The 18,285-nt window shown below is 56.2% G+C and overlaps 1 protein-coding gene across 1 annotated transcript in view; it reads right to left on the reverse strand.

The window, feature by feature from the left end:
• ZCCHC24 (zinc finger CCHC-type containing 24) overlaps nucleotides 1–16,910 on the reverse strand; it is a 63,703-nt gene extending 46,793 nt beyond the window's left edge. The window contains exons 1-2 of the mRNA XM_047073048.1: nucleotides 16,547–16,910; nucleotides 4,447–4,647 (exon numbers count right to left, since the gene is read on the reverse strand). Of these exons, the coding sequence (XP_046929004.1) occupies nucleotides 4,447–4,647; nucleotides 16,547–16,792 (447 nt within the window). The 5' untranslated portion in view covers nucleotides 16,793–16,910. The remainder of the gene's footprint in view (nucleotides 1–4,446; nucleotides 4,648–16,546) is intronic.
• Between the last annotated feature and the right edge of the window lie 1,375 nt (nucleotides 16,911–18,285).

Consider the following 18,285-nt stretch of genomic DNA (forward strand, 5'->3'; position numbering starts at 1 on the left):
TCAAACCAATGTTGTCCAAGGGTCAACTGTATTTCATGCCACTGAATTGTACATGTAAAAATAGTTAAGGTGGTAAATTTTATGTTGTATTTATTTTACCACAATTTTTTTAAAAGATTACAGGGGAAAGTAATGTAATAGAGAACAGAAAAAACAGTACAGGCAATCAACTAAACCAAAAGTTGGTCTTTTGAAAAGTTTAACATAACTGACAAACACATAGCTAGATTGACCAAGAAAAAAAAAAAAAAAAAGACAGAAAAAGAGAGAGAAGGCTCAAATTACATGAATCAGAAACAAAAGAGGGGGACATTATAACCAACTTTAGAGAAATGAACAGGATTATAAGAGAATATTATGAACAAGTGTATGCCAGTAAATTCAATAACTTAGATGAAATAAACAAATTCTATAAAGAAACAAACTACAGAAACTGACTCAAGAAGAAATAGAAAACCCAAATAGACTTATGACACAAAAAAAGACTGAATTCATAATTTTAAAAATCTGCCCACAAGAGAAAGCCCAAGTTCAGATGCCTTCACAGGTGAGTTCTACCAGACACTAAAGAAGAGTTAATAGTAATTCTTCACAAACTCTTCCAGAAAATAGAACAAGATGGAACACTTCCCAAATCATGGAACTGATAAATGCTATTACATGGATGAACCTTGAAAGCAATATGCTAAATGAAAGAATCCAGTGACAAACAACCACACATTATATGATTCTCTCTGTGTGAAATGTCCAGCATAAGCAAATCCTTAGAGATAAAAAGTAGATTATTGGTTGCTAGGGGTTGGGGAACCAGGAGGTAGTGATAGCTTAAGAGTATGAGGTTTCTATTTGAGATGATAAAAATGATGTAGAGGGGCACCTGGGTGGCTCAGTCGGCTAACATCCAACTCTTGATTTCGGCTCAGGTTATGATCTCACCATTAGTGAGTTTGAACCCTGCATGGGCTCTGCGCTGACAGAGCAGAGACTGCTTGAGTTTCCCTCTCGTTCTCTGCCCCTCCCCCGCCTGAACTCTCTCTGTCTCTCTCAAAATAAATAAATAAACTTTAAAAAAATGTTCTCTAATTGGGGTGCCTGGCTGGCTCACTTGGTAGAACATGTGACTCTTGATCTTGGGTTCCTGAGTTTGAGCCCTACATTAGGGGTAGAGATTACTTTAAAAAATACGACCTTTTAAAAAAATATCCTATAATTGATTGTGGCAATGGTTGCATGGCTCTGTGAATATACTAAAAATTACTGACTTGTCCACTTTCAATGGGTCAATTATAGGGTATGTGAATTATATCTCGCTAAGCGTGTTACCAAAACAAGCATTCCCATTCCACTTTTAAATATTTTATATATGCTGAACTCATAGTATCCCATGTGACAAAAGCCTTGCCCACCCATTCTGCCATTCCAGAAGACCTGTACTGAGCACCTGTGTGTGATATCTCGGGCCAGCATGGCGGTAGAGAGATGAATCTAGCCCAGCACCTGCCCCTGGAGCTTGTGGTCAGGTGAGGGATGGGAAGCATCTAATTGTATTCCAGCCTGCCAAAATACGTAGTACCTTGCCAAATCCCTTACCTGGTACCTCTCCACTGTGACCCAAGGGAGAGAAAAAAAAAAATAATGCTAACCAACATTTATTGAGCGCTTACTGTGTGCCAGACATTGTGCTAAGCACTTTCCATGCATTAGTTCCTTGAATCTGCACAACAATCCTATGAGTTAGTGTCCTCATCAGCTTCACTTTACAGATGATAAAACTCTCATGAAAGGTAGAGGGAGGTCCTCAGGCCCGCAGGAGTCTCTGATAGAATCCGGTTTGAGAGGGAGCTGGAAGAGAGCCTTGACCCGCTCAAGAGGGAAACTGAGGCCCCACAGGGCCTGGGCATCTCAGCCTGGGTTGGAATGAATGCTCAAGAAAGCAAAGAGCACTGGGGCGCCTGGGTGGCGCAGTCGGTTAAGCGTCCGACTTCAGCCAGGTCACGATCTCGCGGTCCGTGAGTTCGAGCCCCGCGTCAGGCTCTGGGCTGATGGCTCAGAGCCTGGAGCCTGTTTCCGATTCTGTGTCTCCCTCTCTCTCTGCCCCTCCCCCGTTCATGCTCTGTCTCTCTCTGTCCCAAAAATAAATAAACGTTGAAAAAAAAAGAAAAAAGAAAGCAAAGAGCACTGAAGTCCCAAGACTGGGGTTCTCATGTATATTCTGCCCTCTCCTCAGCACTTCACCTCTTTGAGACTCGGTTTGTCCAGCTGTAAAATGGGTACTCCTACTAAACTGTAAGATCAGCACTCCCACTTCTGCAGGCAGAGTTCAGAGCCCCGCACGGGCTAAGTGAATATACTGTGCAATCCAGATAAAGGAATATAGAGGAAGAACCAGGTTTTTCACTGTGCTGGAAATCGAGAGGCACTGACACCGAGGTCAGGGACACTCTGCCCCCTCGTTAGAAGAGTTCTGGTGCCTTCTGGAGAGAGGGTTGGGCATGCGCGCGCGTGTGCACACACACACGTTCCTCCACCTCTGCCTCATCATCCCTTGCCTTTGGATAGTGGTCACCCTTCTTCCACCAACCCGCCAACCCCACTCAAGCCCTCCTTCTCCTGGAAGCTTTCCCAGGCTGCCAGCTCAGCACAGGCACACCTCCTTAGAGCCCCAAGAACCCCTGTTGGGGTCTGAATGCCACCTGCCTGCCGGGGTGAAAATTCCAGCTCCTCCACTGACTGGCTCAATGATCCTGTGTGAGTGCCTGACTCACACAAAGCATCACGTAACATGAGGCTAATGAGAGACCTGACATGCCGGGTAGTTGTGAGCAAAGGCTGTAGGCAGGAGATGATGAGGTACGGTGAGTGACTGAGAGTGCTCTCACAGGGGCGCAGCTGGGGAAGTTACGAGGGGCCGCTGCCCGGGTGGGCCATGGGCATATCCTTGAGGAGCAACCAGATCCTTAGCTGCCTGTTTGCCCCTGGACCCATCCAGAGAGCCTCTAGGGAGTGGGGGCCTTACCCTCTGCTGAGATCCCCTCGTGCCAAGGGCCCCTGGCTTACTGCGTACGCTGAGGCAGACGGGGCCCATTGGAGGGTGGGTCTGGAGGACAGCCGTCATGGGCCGGCCCCCATCCGCAAGGTCTGGGGTGGGCCTCTCTTAACCAGGGGTGGGGGGAGGGGGAGATCACTGGTATCCACAAATCACTGGGGATTTTACTAAAATGCAGTTATGTGGGGGGGGGGGCACCTGGGTGACTCAGTCGGTTGAGCGTCTGACTTCAGCCCGGAGCCTGGAGCCTGCTTCGGATTCTGTGCCTCCCTCTCTCTCTGCCTCTCTCTCTCTCTCTCTCTCTCTTTCTGTCTCAAAAATAAACATTAAAAACATTTTTTTCATAAAAAAAAAAAAAGATTCTGCATTTTTAACAAGCTCCCAGGCGACACTGATGTGGCTATGCCTGGCCACACTTTGCGTAGCAAGGACCTAACGCGGGGCACGGCTGTTTCTGAGAAGAGGAGGAAGCAACAAGCCCGTCTCGGCCTCCCACTGGTCTGAAGGCACCCAGCCCCACCCAGCCACTCCCCAGGCTTCCAACATCTGGAGGGTAAGACTGCATGGATTTTCTGAGTTTCCAGGATCCCATTTCCATCACATATGTAAAATTAAAGTAAAAATACACATTATGAAAACATTAGAAAGTACGAAAAATAATAGGAAAAAAAATCACGGACCACCTTGTAACGTATTTAAAACAACGCTAACCTCTCTCCCCAAGATGCCAAAACCATGTCGGTCAGAGAGTCCAAGGTCGTCTCGTGAGTGGGATCTGACCCGCCCCGTCACAGCGAAGCACTGAGTGGGAGACAGGGGCTGCTCCCCACACTCTCCACCTCCTGGCACCCTTCCCACCCCGAGAGAGAGATATGCCCAGCCTGCAGTGCCTGAGGCCTTCACCCAGGCCTACCCTGGGGGGCACAGAGCCGGGGGCAAGGCCCTCTCAGCTCCCCGCTCCCAGGCAAGAGACTGAGGAAAACTGCCACAGAGGACGGGAGAGGTGGGGTCGGGGGGAGGGGGTGCACATCTGGATTCCTGGCCCAGAGCCCGCATTCCTTCCCTGTGAGTGTGAGGAGATGGGGGTCTCTCTCGGGAGAGCTGCGAGGAGGCGGCTGGCCCCGCTCCTGCCCCACTGTAACAGGACCCACCCTGGCAGGAAGACTGGGGACGTGAAGGCCCAGAACCTCATCTGGGGGCCCTTTACCCAGATTGCTCGCTAGATGGTGCAGGCTCAAGCTGGGGCTCTGTCCCATCCACACCAGCCAGCCCTGCCTCAGACATACCAGAGGGGACAAAAAGGTGGGAGACCAGAGGCCCGCGTGGCCACTGGTTCGTGGAAGGGGGCTCCGGGTGGGGGGCGGGGCACTGTTCTACCCACAGAAGCTGGGCGGCCTTACCTGGGGGCAGTCCTTGATGTAGTGTCCTTTGTTGAAGCACAGGTGACACAGGTAGTTGGGTGGGGGCCGCTTGCTGGGCTTGCGGGTCTCAGAGGTGAGGGTCAGGTCAGAGAAGTGCTCGGTGAGGGAGCTGAGGCCATCGGCGATGTTGTTGAGGGAGCCATAGGGCGAGGCGCTCTTGTACACACTGCTGCTCAGAGCCTGTGGGGGACAGAGGCTGTGAGGGCTCCCAAGGCCTGGGCACACTCGTTTGCAGCCGTGGCCTCGGGGGGAATTTCCGTGGGCATGTGCACTCACATACACGCTCGTGAATTCACACTGACTCTTTAGCTGCCCCTGGGCTCTGGCCGCCTGGAGCCTGAGTTCCGTGGGCAAGCCAGTTAACCACTCGGGGCCTCAGTGGCCCTGTCTGGAAAACAGGAATAATGATAGGTACCTCCCAGGGTTTCTGTGAGGCTAACACGAGGCCACAGATGTAAAGCACTTTCTCTCCCACCTGGCGCTTAGGAACCCCTGAGTCCATGCTGCTGACGGTAACGACGATTAGAGTTAGTTCTTTTACACACTGCCAGGAGGTAAGAAGGCGTAGCAGAGGGCAACCTGTTAGATTTGGGGCTTTGCCACTTCCTGGTGGCGTAACTTTAGACAAATCACTTATCTCTGAGCTGACTCAGTATCCCCTTCTTACAGGAAAGTGGAGCACCAGCTTACAGCATTGTTTCCATTGTACAGAAGAGAAGACTGAGGTTCAGCGCTCTGCCTGGTCTCCTGTGGCACGAGGCCTGTGCAGACTGCGTCCGGGGAGCCCTCGGGCCGGCCCAGGCCCGCCCTCTGGGAGCCCAGGAGGAAGTGGCCCACTTCTCCCACCTCCAGCTGACAGGAACCAGATGTCTTGCCTGGCTTCAAAGCAGACACGGCCCAGGCCCCCTCCTGGTGTATACAGCCTCTATTTATAGGAGTCACGGGCTCTAGGCAGCCAGGCACACTGGAATGTAGCAAAGGTAGGGCCTGTGGTGAGGCTGGCAGGGAACAGCCACGGTACCCCCTTCCCGAGGCAAGGCTGAGGCTGGAAGGAGGCAGCTTCCCCGGGAGGGTCAATGACAAACCTGGGCATGGGGCTTGGGCATCCCCTAACCCCAGCTCAGGTATCAGGAGCTCCAGGAATGAACTACAGACCTCGGGGAGCCTTGGATCTAATAGGAAGACAGCCTTATTCCTAGAAGTCCCCAGGCTGCCAGGGGAGGAGAGCCCCTGAGAGGAAGTTGCCTCAGGCTCCCTTACAAAGACGGGGCAGATGTGGGCCCAGAGTGGGGACAGTCCTTTCTGTGTTGCCTCAGTGTGGGCAGGGAAGGAGATGAGCTGAACGCAGGCCCCAGGGGATCAGGCACCCCTCCCCCCAACCAGGACAGACGTCACTCCTCACACGCGTTTACCTCAGCCCCCCTACTGGGTCTGTCTCTGGGGGTCTGGCACCCCCCCTCCCCCACTCCTAGAGAACACAGCCCTCGCCATCTAGGGGCCACCACTCTTCTTGCCTCCCTGGACACCCTGCTATGTGGACTGAGGCCAGCCCTTTCCCTCTCTGGGCCTCTGTTCCCTCTCGTGTAGGTTTACGCTGGGGCCTGGGGGGAAAAATGACACAGACACCACATCCAGGGCAGCGCAACTAAACACGCCGTCAGCCTATGGTGCCTGAGCACGGACCTCAAAGTCTCCTGATGACCACCTCTCTCCAGTGCTACCCAGGACCGGTAGACGATACCACGCAAACTTGCATTCAGTGTGAGGGTGGTTCTCCAGCTCTCAGATGAGCCAAGACAGAGTGGTTCATCCTGAGAGGCAGAGCCCCCCCCCCCCACCATCCCTGGAGGTGCGCGAGCCAATTCTGAGCAATCTTAAGGGGTGCGGGGAGGGGTCCAGTGGCAAGGGGATTAGATACCAGTCACATCTACTGAGCGCTTACAATGTCCCAGGTACTGGAAACTTTACACATATTAAGATAGCTGGTGCTCAGCACAATCCCATGAGTCACTGTCCCCATTTTACAGATTAGATGAGTATGTCCAAACGTGTGTTGCATGACTCGAGAAACTTTTAACAAATACGGAGTACCGGGCCCCACCTCGGACCTACCAAGGCAGTCACCTGGGACCAAGGGCCTGGAATCTACACCGTTCTATTGTGGTTAAGATCTACGTTACAGAAAGCCAACCGTTTTAATTATTATTTTTAAAAATTTTTTAATGTTCATTTATTTTTGAGGGGGGGGGAGGGGCAGAGAGAGAGGGAGTGACAGAATCCGATCCAGAGCTCCAGGCTCTGAGCTGTCAGCACAGAGCCCGACGAGGGGCTTGAACCCATGAACCCACATGAGATCATGACCCGAGCCGAAGCCGGACGCTTCACCGACTGGGCCACCCAGGCGTCCCCGTTTTTATTATTTTTTAAGTGTGCAGTCCAGTGGCACCAAATACATTCCCATTATTGGGCAAAATCACCACCATCAACTCGAGTACTTTTTCACCATCCCAAACTGAAACCCTCTCCCCAGTAAACACTAACTCCCGGCTCCCCCTCCCCCCAGCCCAAATCTGCTTTTTATAAGCTCCCCCAGGCAGTTCACTACAGACGGCCCAGCCCTACCTGGCCTTGGGAGCACCTGGACTTTCCAACCACCGAGGTCTCTCCTTAGCTTGACTCGAGGCCTCTCCCCACCCGAACCGGCCTGAGGGAGAACAGCATCACCACAGCCTCCCAGAGAAAAGTTCATCCAAACAAGAAACTCCAAGCTCCAAATGGTGTGACTCATCCTCATGGCTGGGAAACGCAATTTCACAAATAACAACCCTCTTCGTTTCCCCCCCCCCATTCTTTCTTTTCTTTCTTTCTCCCCTCCCCCTGCCACCCCCCTCTGGAGAAGATTTAAGCTAGTCCACAGGAATCGGGACTGTTTTGGTAGCAGACTGTCCAGAGGAAGGGGAAGTTTGGTGGGTGCCAGAAAGTACATTAATTACACCCTGAACAGCCTCTCCCCCGTTTGTGGCCACACCGTCCTGCCCACGGGTGACCCCGCGGGTGTTCCTGGGCAGCCAGAGGCCTCTGAGCAGCCTGTCCCGTCCCTGGCAGCTTGACGCCCCCACCCACCAGCTCAGGCGCTCACAGCTCGTGTCGCGCCGGCAGCTCCAGGTCAGAGAAGCGAGGTCAGAGCTCCTCACAGCCTCTCTCACCCCTAGTGTGCCCTGGCCTGGCCCTCCTGGCTGCTCCAGCTCCCTTCCCCCAGCCCCGGTTCAAGACGACACCACCTGAGAGCTGAAAGGACAGAGCAGGCAGCTGACTTGGCCACTCTCGTGTTCCAGATGGAGAAACTGAGGCCCAGAGAGGCCCAGGGGCACAGGCGAGGGCACACAGCCAGGCCTGAGGGCCAGGAGTCCTGCTTGCCGGCTGGCTGAAAGGGCGGGTGAGGCTGCAACCTGTTTCCTCTCCAAAGACCCAAGGAGCTGGGGCCGTGGAGGTGAAAGGCGAGTTGCCTCTTCCACAGCCTATGGCGACTGGATGGAGCAGAGGCCAGGACACGCGGTGCCCCCTCCCCTCCGGCTGCGGAGCGAGGCCTGGCCTCTTGGGCTTCCCGTCTGTAAAATGCAACATGGAACAGGGAAGGCGGGCAAAACTGGTGATCCCTGCAGTCCTACTTCCTTAAGGTCCAGACACCAGCTACTGAAAGACACCCCCGGAGCCCGCACACAGACGGCACTCAGTCGCCGTGGGCCCACCTGTTCCGAGTCCTGCTGCCTGGAGCTGGAGGGCAAGGCCCGGCAGGAGCAGCCCCTCGTCAGTCAGCCCCTAACTCCCAAACAGCCCCAGTGTCCCACGGGGCATCCGCTGTCCCCCCTCTAGTTCTGCACTTACTATCCCCACCCCCGGGATGCCCTGTCTGTGTCCATCCAAACCTCCTCCAGGACCTGGCTCCCAATCTGGTTATAACTTTAATGGTGTGGCCCTGAACCCACCCCCTCCTCCTACTCAGGCCTTGGGCTCCACGGGACAGTGTGAAAAGCACAGACTGAGGTGCTCCTGAGAGACGCCCTGCCTCCTCCGAGGGCCTCCTGGACTCCCGGCCGTAGCCCTGTCTGTCAGGACTAGGCCTGGTAGGGATCACCCCATGACTCAGCTGCCCTCGGCTGAAGGAGCTCTGAGGTCCCTCTCTAATCTCTTCACGCAGTAAGTCTCTTCGCTTCCCCGCGAGGCTGGGCATATCCAAAGGCAAAGATTCTGCAACGTCCCATCACCCCAGATTCCAGACTGTTCCTGCCGCTGCTCATACCTACAACTGTCCTGGGTGCAGATAATCACAGGCGCTGAAGGGCCAGGGGGCCCCACTTGACAGAGGAGGTAATGGATGTCCTAACACCTTAGAGATATAGGTTGGGGTGTCCAAGTTGCCATGGACAAAGTGAAAGACACTCTCACCCCAGATTAAGCTGCTCAGGGCACTGGTTGAGGGAAGCCCCACTACTGTGCTGAGTGGAAGCCTCTGGGCCCAGATCACCATCCTGGAGGAAGAGACCACCTTGCCCTCCCCCCTCCTCCCAGCAGCCAGCAGGTAGGGTGGGGTTTTCACACCATATCTGGGGGATAGAGCATCCAGCTTCCGCCCATTGCTAGAACTTCCCCAAGGCTCTGGCATGGCTGTTGCAGAAAAACAGAGGGGAAGATGCTAAAATCTATTCTGATCCTGCTTGTTTCGTACACTCGGCTGGATCCTTCCCCTTTCTTGGTTTTCTTATACCTGCAAGAACACCATTTGGATGGGCATTTTTGGCTCCGTTTTACGGAGCTGGACACTGAGGCTCAGAGAGGCTGCGTAACTTGCTCAAGGTAAAACAGCCACCATGTGGCTAAGGGGAGATTCACACCCACATCAGTTGGCCTGTTATATTTCGGCTCCCACATGGCCTCCAAGGCTTAACTTCTCCTATGTTAAGGAGAGCCAGAGGAAAAGAACAGGTGTGGACCACTCTCCTTGGGCCTGTGACATCGTACTGTCAAGCCTCTTGGCCCTGGCAAGATGAGACACCAGCTTTTCTGGGCTACGTGAGGGGTCTAGGTCCTCAGGCTGGGGGTTCTGCGGGAGTGGAGGCAAGGATTTCCAGGGCTGACTCCCCACTCCCAGCCCCCAGGACAGTAAGAGGGCCTAGCAGGAGGGGGGCAAACAGGAGTCAGGGCAAGTGCATAGAAGCTTCCAGAGGCAGCCTAGAAGGAGAGGAAACCAGTGCAGAGAAGAGAGGAGAAACAGCCAGCAGAGATGGAACCATGCCCACAGAAAACAACGCAGCGATGGGCAAGGGCGAGGCAATGAGAAGGGGAACATCCGAGGAAGTCCTGCCCCTCCCAGGCCAGAGATGGCCCTGAAGTGGGGGGACTCTCTGATCCTAATCCCCAGCTCTGTGGGGGTTCTTTCAACAGCTAGACAACTGCTTTCTTATCCCCAAAAGCCACCCCTATCCCCTGCTTCCATACACACAGATACGTGCATGAAAACACGCGTATCCACGTACACATTCACACCCCTGTCTTTAACACAAGAAACCACTCATTTCACAAGTGACTCCGCCCCTTCTCCAAGGGGATCCGCACTTCTTCTCCCCCAGGGTCTGTCTGGGGCTCTCGCCCCCAGAGTCCCACATGAACAGGGAGAGGAGACAACCTGTTGATAGGATGGGGACTTGGCCAATGGAGAGTGAATTCACATGTTTACTAAAGATTTCTCGGGTATGGTGAGAGCCCAGACCTGCTCCTGTTTCCAAGGTCCGAAGCTGACCTGTGGGCCAAGAAGGTGGCAGGCCTAGCCATGCCAGAGCAGCAACCCCTCACCCAGAAACCCCCAGGGCGCCACGGCCTCCCGGAGGCCCATTCACCCACGCGTGCAAAACACAATCCCTGTCCACAGCCAGAGCTCAGTGAAAGATTCTCACTTAAGGAAACAGTCCATGCTCTTTTTGGCAGGGCGAGTGGGGAGAGAGAAACGGGGAAAGGACCTGGAGAGGGAGGAGCACAGTGGCAGCAGGGCTCCGCTGAAAGGACCCAGGAAGACCCTCCCTCCCCATCCGGTCCCTCCTGCTCCCGCCCAGGTCACCGCTCACCTCAGAGGTGCTCCCATTCTGCAGCCATAGGCACTCTGTACAGCCAGAGCGTAAGCACTGGGGACCAGCTGTCTCTCACTTCTAGAATGCACTCGTGGAATGAGCACAGAAAGCATGAATTTGACAACCTAAGGACTGAAAGGCACCCTAATATTTAGCCAGTCTGGGAGTACCACCGAGGCTTGCAGCCTCTATAGAAGGGGGCCTTGATCTGAGATCTATTGTCGGCACGTGGGTGCCATGATCTCCTTGAAATCACACGCAAGGGCGCGTGTCTGTGTGTGCCCGCATGCCTGTGCTCTGGGCACTCGCACCTCGGAGAAGAGCTTGCGCTGTCTCCGATTCTCGAAGAGATCCACTACCACAGAAGGCAAAGAACCATGAGCACACCTAAGTTTCTGCTCGGACACCTCTAGCGACAGGGCTTTACTATCTCCCAAGTCAGCTCTTTCCAAGTAATCAAGCAAAATCCATAAACATTTTCCCTGTAAGGCGGAACAGGAGATGAGGTACGGGGACACACATCATCACAGGTCTAGAGAGGGAAGAGAGGGGGAGTAAGTGCAATGCAAATCATCCATCCACCCATCCACTCAGTGACCGAGCACCTAGTAAGTCCCAGGCGCTGCCTGAGCATCGGCTGCTAGGACTTACAGGTTCGAGAAGCGTGCTGACGACGTAGCTGTCCAGACACATGCAAGTACAGAGTAGGTCCCTCAGCAATAGCAATGGTCATGACAGCCTCCCCGGAAGCACGCACGGCGTGTCTGCCACGGGCCACAGAAGCCAGAGGGAGGTGTGCGCCCCGTGGCAGCTGGGGAAAGCCTCTCGGAGAAGGGGCAGCCACGTGCACCAGAAAGAAGTTGGAATCTGCCAAGGTGTTGAGGGCAGGCAAGACCCAGGGCAAAGCTTAGCGTCTGCACTAAGCTTCCCAGCATGGCCAGAGGAGGACAGAATAAAAGATTATACACCACCACACCCACGCCCACATATACACAGCGCAGATCAAGCCTCCTGAGACCTGAGCTGGGGCCCTGGTGCTGTCACTGATCCCCTGATGGTATCATCCTCCTGTTGGAGAGCCTTTTCCCCACCTGGACAAGGGGGACACTGCACACAGGCTATGATATGAGACAAAAGTGTTGCCAAATGCTCCGTGCCCATCGTCTGACTCTCGCGAGCCAGGGCTCCCTTGGACTTCCGTCATGGCTTCAGGGAGCCCCGTGCTTGGTTTCTGGGGAGCGGCTGGAGCAGGGACACAGCAGGAAACCTGGTACCCGTGACCAACGCCTACCACTGCTCAAAAGGTTCGGGATCAGGGACAGAATATCAGAGGCCCTGCGGCTTGACAGAACGCCTCTGGAGACTGGCCGCCCTGCACTGGGGCCCAGAGAATGATCGAGGTGACAGCCAGCAGGATGAGCCACAAGGGACAATTGTAGCTGGAGCATGGAAGAGTTCCAGACGCAGCTCTGCCACTGACATGCTGGGTGACTCTCCAGGCCTGTTTTCTCTCCTGTAAAATGGGAGCTATGAAAAAAAGAGATGCCAAGAAAAAAGCACTCCCCAAGAGTAAGGGATGGCTACTCGAGACCATCTTCCCCTCAAGGCCCCCCTTTCGGTGCTGACAGGGCCTGGCCCTCTGCCTCTGCTAATTACAAATTACTAATCCTGCCTGCTTTCCTCCCTCCCACCTGACTCAGAAGGTCCACAAGGTGTGGCCTCCCCTCTGAGTCCAGGCCTGCCTAGTCAACTCAATTTGATGGAGGGAGGGCCAGGCCACCTCAGCCTACAGGCCCTCGGATGACGGTCCTCCTTGCCTGAGTCAGAGCTCCTCCCAGGACTTGGTGCTGCCCCCTCCCCCCACCACACGCACACAAAGGCCACAAACGTTGCTAGGAACCAAGAGCAGCTCCAGAAGCCCACTCTCAGTTCCACTGAGACAAACTCCATCCTCACACAGATATGTGGCTTTGCCAGGGCAGCACAGGTGACACACAAAACCTTCAGAAGACTGTCAAGACCTGGGGGCCCTTTAAAGCAGGACACCTTAGGTGCTCCTCTGAGGGTCTAACAGCCAGCCCTGTCTGCAGAAGGGCTGAAGCCCTGTCCACAGAGTCTTGTGATAGCATTACTGCTGATCTCCAAACTCCAGTGGACAGACCAGGGCAGTGAAGGGGGAGGGGGGATCTCTGGTGCCGCAGAAGTTAGTGCCGGGACCCGAGGTGGGGGTAGGAGGAGGGCGTGGGTTAACAGCCAAAACCTCCTAAGGGTTGGAAGAGATGTCCTTCAACAGAGCAGTCCCTGGGCCGGGAGGTGTTCAGAAAAACGCTATCAAAGGTTCTAGGCCGAAAGCATTCTCTGGTCAAATAGTGATGGAACTGTTGGGTTGAAGGAAAGTGAACAAGTTTCACACCACGGGGCTTTCTCAGCGCCTTCATGGTGCTGGGGGACACTGTGCGTCTCCAAGGGAAGGACAGGCCGCTCTGCTTTCCAAACGTATTTGACCCCAAAGCCCTGCCCCCGGCCTCCACAAACCATCGTTTGACTGTAGGGCCACATCTATCTCTCCCTGGAGGAAGAAGGAAAGATAATGGCCACTCTAGGATTCTGACCTGGAGGGGGACAGCTAGATCTCCTCTTGAGGGGGTACAGGGACTACCCAGGAGGTGTTCTGGACATCCCTCTGAGGGGCCCAAGAGCTAATGCTCAGCAAGGAGGGGTACCTCCCCATTTCTGGAGGTGGAGTCCCACAGCCCCCACACTGCTGTGAATTTAAATTCCAGGCTAAACTTGGCAGGGAAGATCTCCCCACGCCACCCAACCCCCACTCCCTCTACGAACAGCCCTCCTTCCTCGGGTAAGAGAGGAGGGGTTCAGCCAGGAGCCCCAGGAGTCTCCCTCCAGAGACATATAGTTGTTGCTACAGATCAGGGGTTGGAACCGAAGTGCACAGGGCCCAGACTCTAGACCGAGGCCTTTTTAAAAAACTGCCCCAAAGTGCCTGTGCCTGCTTTGGCCTGGCATCCTTACCACAAGCTGAGAAGCTGAAGAGCCCCCACCAGCGCCCAGGTCACCTCCTGGTGCCCGCTCCTGGACTTGTACATGAACTCTGCCATCTCTCTCTGCTCCCAGGGCCACTGTTCCACTCAGAACCCTTGGCTTATCTTCAGCTTCCAGAGCTGAGGTTCCAGGGGCACAATGGGCTTCTGTGCCCCCATGTCCTCAACCCCCCCGCCCAAATCCCAGCTGCATTCATGGTGTTTTGCTATTGTGGTGGGAGCAGCCTGGGGGTGGTGCAGGAGGGGGTGGGCTCTTGGCACAGGGACTGGTGCAGACAGGCCATGGTCAGCGGTCAGCATGCAAGTCACATCCGCAGGCACTGCCACCAGGCCTGCCAGGCCTTGCACAGAATGGCGATGCTCCTGAGTCCCTGGGTCCCTTCATAGAGTCCCCTCTGGCCTGCCCATGATTTGCTTCTTCTCCAACCAGCCCCTTGGTGGCATTCAGGTGGGGGGTATTTTTTCATGCCTTCTCTGCCAGTTGCTATTTTGGAGCCATATTAGGTCACTGGCTAAGCCCTGGACACAGGAAAGCCCAGGAGCACAGCTGGGGCTCCAACAGGGTTTAGGAGGCGAAGCGGGTGAGGGGTGAGAATGAGTGAGTCTGAAGCCAAGAAAGCCTTCCGGAAGTCAGCAGGCACAGACCTCCAGCCCCTCCAAGGAAGCCACTGGCCTGTGAGTGTAGGAGAAGCCCCTCTGACCTGTCTATTTGCATCTCTCTCAAATCCCACGTAGACCACCCCAAGGGACAGCAGAGACTAAATTCAATGGATGGGTAAACCGAGGCCCAGACCAAGAAAGACAGAGGGTTCCCCCAAAGTCAGGTCATAAGAGACTCTTTTCCACCATTGCTCTGCATAACTTTTACCAGCTGCTTTTACACTTGTCCCAGAGAAGGAATATACTGCTTCACGGGGAACCCGAGGTGAGTGGTAGTGAAGTGACTGGAGACGGGTTTCACTGAGATCCAGCTGGGATCCTGGATGTCAGACATTTCCAAGAGAAATGTCCTACTCCTGCAAGAGACTCTGGATGGCCCCCAAACTCCCAGGCCTCTCAGCAGGGACCCACATTTGGGGAAGAAAGCCACCAATGGTAGGAACAGAGGGAGGCCTCTCAAGGCCGATTGGGGACCCCCACTTGACCTGTGAGAGGCGAGAGGTCATGGTCATGTGGGTCATGATCACCCTTCTCCCTTGGGATTTCCACAGCACCCCCATGAAATCACCTACCTTTCAAATTGTATCATCTCATCTGTCTTCTAATCTGGGGCCCCCACTGGCCTGTTCCTGATTCCTAAAGGCCCCACACATCACTCAACAAATGTCTGGCAAAATAACAACTAAAAAGACCCAGGCACTGAAGAAACATCCACAAACTGTACCCCAAAGTCACTGGTCACCGAAGCCAGTTCCCCGAAGAGATGACAAGGTCTCTTATGAGAAAGACAGATTCCCAGCCAAGAATGATTCTTCCCGTGGAGAGCGTGCTCTATAGTTTACAAAGAGCTCTGGTATACAAATGCTTTTGCCTGGCACCAAGGGCTGGCTTTTCAGACTCATCTCCCGCGACTATGCCCAACTGGCCCAACACAGGCCAACCAATCCTCGTCTCAGCTCGCCTGGTATTGGCCCACCTCTAGGCCTTAGGCCAGCGTTTTATATGCCCATGTCCTCCCTAGTCGGTACTGGCAGAGTTGAACACATTATGGGACCAAAAAGGGAGACCCTCTGCTTTCCCCCTCCTGTCCCCAGCACACTCACGCATACACAGGCCCTTCTCCCCGACCCATTCAGAACCCTGCCTCTCCTAAAACTAACTGCTGTGCTCGGGTCTAGAAGGAAAAGGAACCCTCAAGTGTGTCCTCTCCTCCACCCCTTCCCCCCTGCACTTTTGCAGGGAGAGCTTCCAGAAGAAGGATGAGTGAAGGCCACAGAAGGGTATCTGCAATTCCCAAAAGAGGTATGAGTAAATGGGACTGGGGGAGGAGGAGGAACCCAGCTGAAGAGACAGAGGAGGGGTATCTAGGAAAGCTCTGGAAATGACCCCTGAAAAAAGGCTCGGAGGTCCTGGCAATCTGTGTATTTATCTGGCTGGGGAAGATGCCCTGCCCCTTCCACTTTGTAACTGAATCCCCCAACAGGCAGACTTTGCAAAGCAGCCGTCCCAGGTTTCTGGAGAAGGCACTGGGCAGCTGAAACCTCTCCCCCTGGCTAGCCCCCCTCCAAGAGCTCAAGAGGATTTCCCTTTCATTTCCTTCCAGGCTGGGAGGGCGGGGGACAGCGCAGTCTGTGGGGTCAAGCCCTCAAAAACCACTTCCTATGTGGCTGGGGGAGGGCAAGCAGCCGGAGGATGTATCTGGGGGTCCCTGCGTAAGAACAGCAGGAAAAGCCCTGCTCTCCAGGGTGCCCCTTGGGTCGGCCACCACCGAGGTCGGCGGAGGACAAGATTTTAGGCCCCTGCCGAGGAGCTCTGAGCAGAATCTGCACTCCCGGTCCCAGCAAGCGGTGGCCAAGAGGGGGGTGGGGTTGGGCGTGGGAAGGACACTTGGAAGGGGCTCTCCGCCCTGGCCGCGCCCCGGCTGTCTGGAGAGAATCCGGAGCCCCCCGCCCAGCCGGGACTCCCCCCGGGCCCCTTTCAGCAGGGCGCTCCAGGCTGGGAGAGGGGGCAAGAGGGCCCCGCCCGCGCCTGAGCTGCTCCGAGCCGGGCTCAGCCGGGAGGTGACGCGCTCCCGGCGCCCCGGGGACATCGGGCGGCGAGTTTGGCAGAGCTGAGCGAAGCCAAGCCAAGCAGGGCCGGGCAATACGGAGCCGGGCCGGGCCAGGCCAGGAAGAGCGGGGCGGATAGGAAAAGGCCCCGCGCCGTCGACGGAGGGCGGGGGCGCGCGGGGGCACCCACCTCTCCGCGCTGCAGCTGGAAGAAGCTGTTGAGATAGCTGGAGTGCAGGGGCGAGCCCAGCTGCTCCGGGCGGCCCTTCCCGAAGGCCAGCTCAGGGGGCGCGGCGCCGGCGGGCGGCTCCGGCCGGAAGGCATCGAAGGCACTCGCCTGGTGCGTGTCCTGCAGCGACAGGTAGACCCAGTTGAGCAGCTGGGCGGGTTGGTACACCGAAGCGGCGCTCGTGTCGATGGCCGACAGCAGGCTCATTTTGCGGCGGCGGTGCCGGCCCCTCCCCGGGCGCCCGCTCGCGCCCCCCCCTCCGCAGCGGAGGGGCGGGCACCGGGGAGCCTGCGCCCACTGCCCACCGCCCGAGCCCCGACGGCGATCGCCCAGTGCCGTGCGCCCAGCGCGCTGCCCGCAGCCGCCGCCGCCGCCGCCGCCTCCCCCCGACTGCGGCCGCAGCGCGCGCGGGCGGAGGAAGGAGGCAGCGAAAGTTGGGCAGGAAACTTTTGGGCCCGCCCCCTCCGCGCCGCCCGCCCCGCCCCGCCCCGCGATCCGCTATCTGCCTCAGTGCTGACCCCTCTGGCGGCCGCTCCCGAGGTGGGGTCCACGGAGGCCCCGCCCTTTCTGCACCGTCCTCGCCTTCCATTGGCCGCCTCATTGAATATGGAGTAGTGGGGCAGCGCGAGGGGGGAAATAAGGCACCCCTGCGTTTGCAGTATTCTGCTGGCCCGCCCGTGGGCGGTGCCCTCCCAGGCCCCACCCCGCCCGGCTCCCCGAGCCTTCGGGAGCTCAGGGCAGCCCCGGCCTAATCAATCTGCTCTCGCTCTGCTCTGCGCTCTTTGGTCTCTCGTTCTTTCCAAATCCTCTGCGATTACTTCATTTTTACTCGTTTCTCCTGTCCTTTTTTCCTTCCTTTCTCTTACTGTCTCCGCTCTCTCTCGGACGAATACCTCCTGTGCCCCAGTCTCTGTCTGGCTCGTCGTCTTTTTCTGTGGTTCTGTTTGTCCAAGTGTGTGTGTGGTGTGTGTGTCGTCTTTTCTATTTCCGTCTAGTCTGGTGTGTTTGTCTTCTCCCCCTCCCCTCCCAGACACGCGCGCGCGCGCGCGGGCACACACACACACACACACACACACACACACACGGCTCCCGCCCCCCCCCCCCGCCCCTCGCTATCACCGTAGGACCCTCCCCCTCCCACTTAATTCCTTCCATCTGCGGAATCGCTTTGCGGGCCAGCTCCGCCTAGGGGGGCCCGGGTTCCTGCCCCAGGAAGGACTCCCCGCCTCCTTCCCTCGCGTTCCCCCCTCCCCCTCTCCCTTCTCCTATTTCTGCTCTGGGCCGGCCTTTTCCTCCGCCCCGACCCCCGGCCCCAGCCCAACCCGTTGCTTCGGCGGGCCGCCAGGACCCCAGATGGGGCTGGGGGAGCTCGGGAAGACGACTGTCACCCACGGTCCAGGGTGACCCAACTATTCCGAGTATGCCTGGGGGATCCTCCGCCTGACACAGCCCAAAACCCCGGGGCCTTCACCCTCTCAGTCTGGGGTAGTCATCCGGCGCCTGCGCTGTGCCATCGCCAGGAACCTGGCGGCTAGGCGCCTGGAGGGGACCGAGTCACCTCTCCCACCTCACCCCTTAGCTCTGGAGCCGTTCCGCCCCGGCGTTCAAGTGTCAGGTTGGCCACCCTCCAGCTCAGTAACCTCGGTATGGCACCTAACCTCTGAGAGCAAGCCTATTTTCTCTTCTGTAAAATGAGGACC

The sequence above is a fragment of the Lynx rufus genome, unplaced genomic scaffold (genome assembly GCF_022079265.1).
Source record: "Lynx rufus isolate CCGP_SWC_20201006 ecotype Redwood Valley unplaced genomic scaffold, mLynRuf1.p SCAF_11, whole genome shotgun sequence".
Classification (NCBI taxonomy): domain Eukaryota; kingdom Metazoa; phylum Chordata; class Mammalia; order Carnivora; family Felidae; genus Lynx; species Lynx rufus.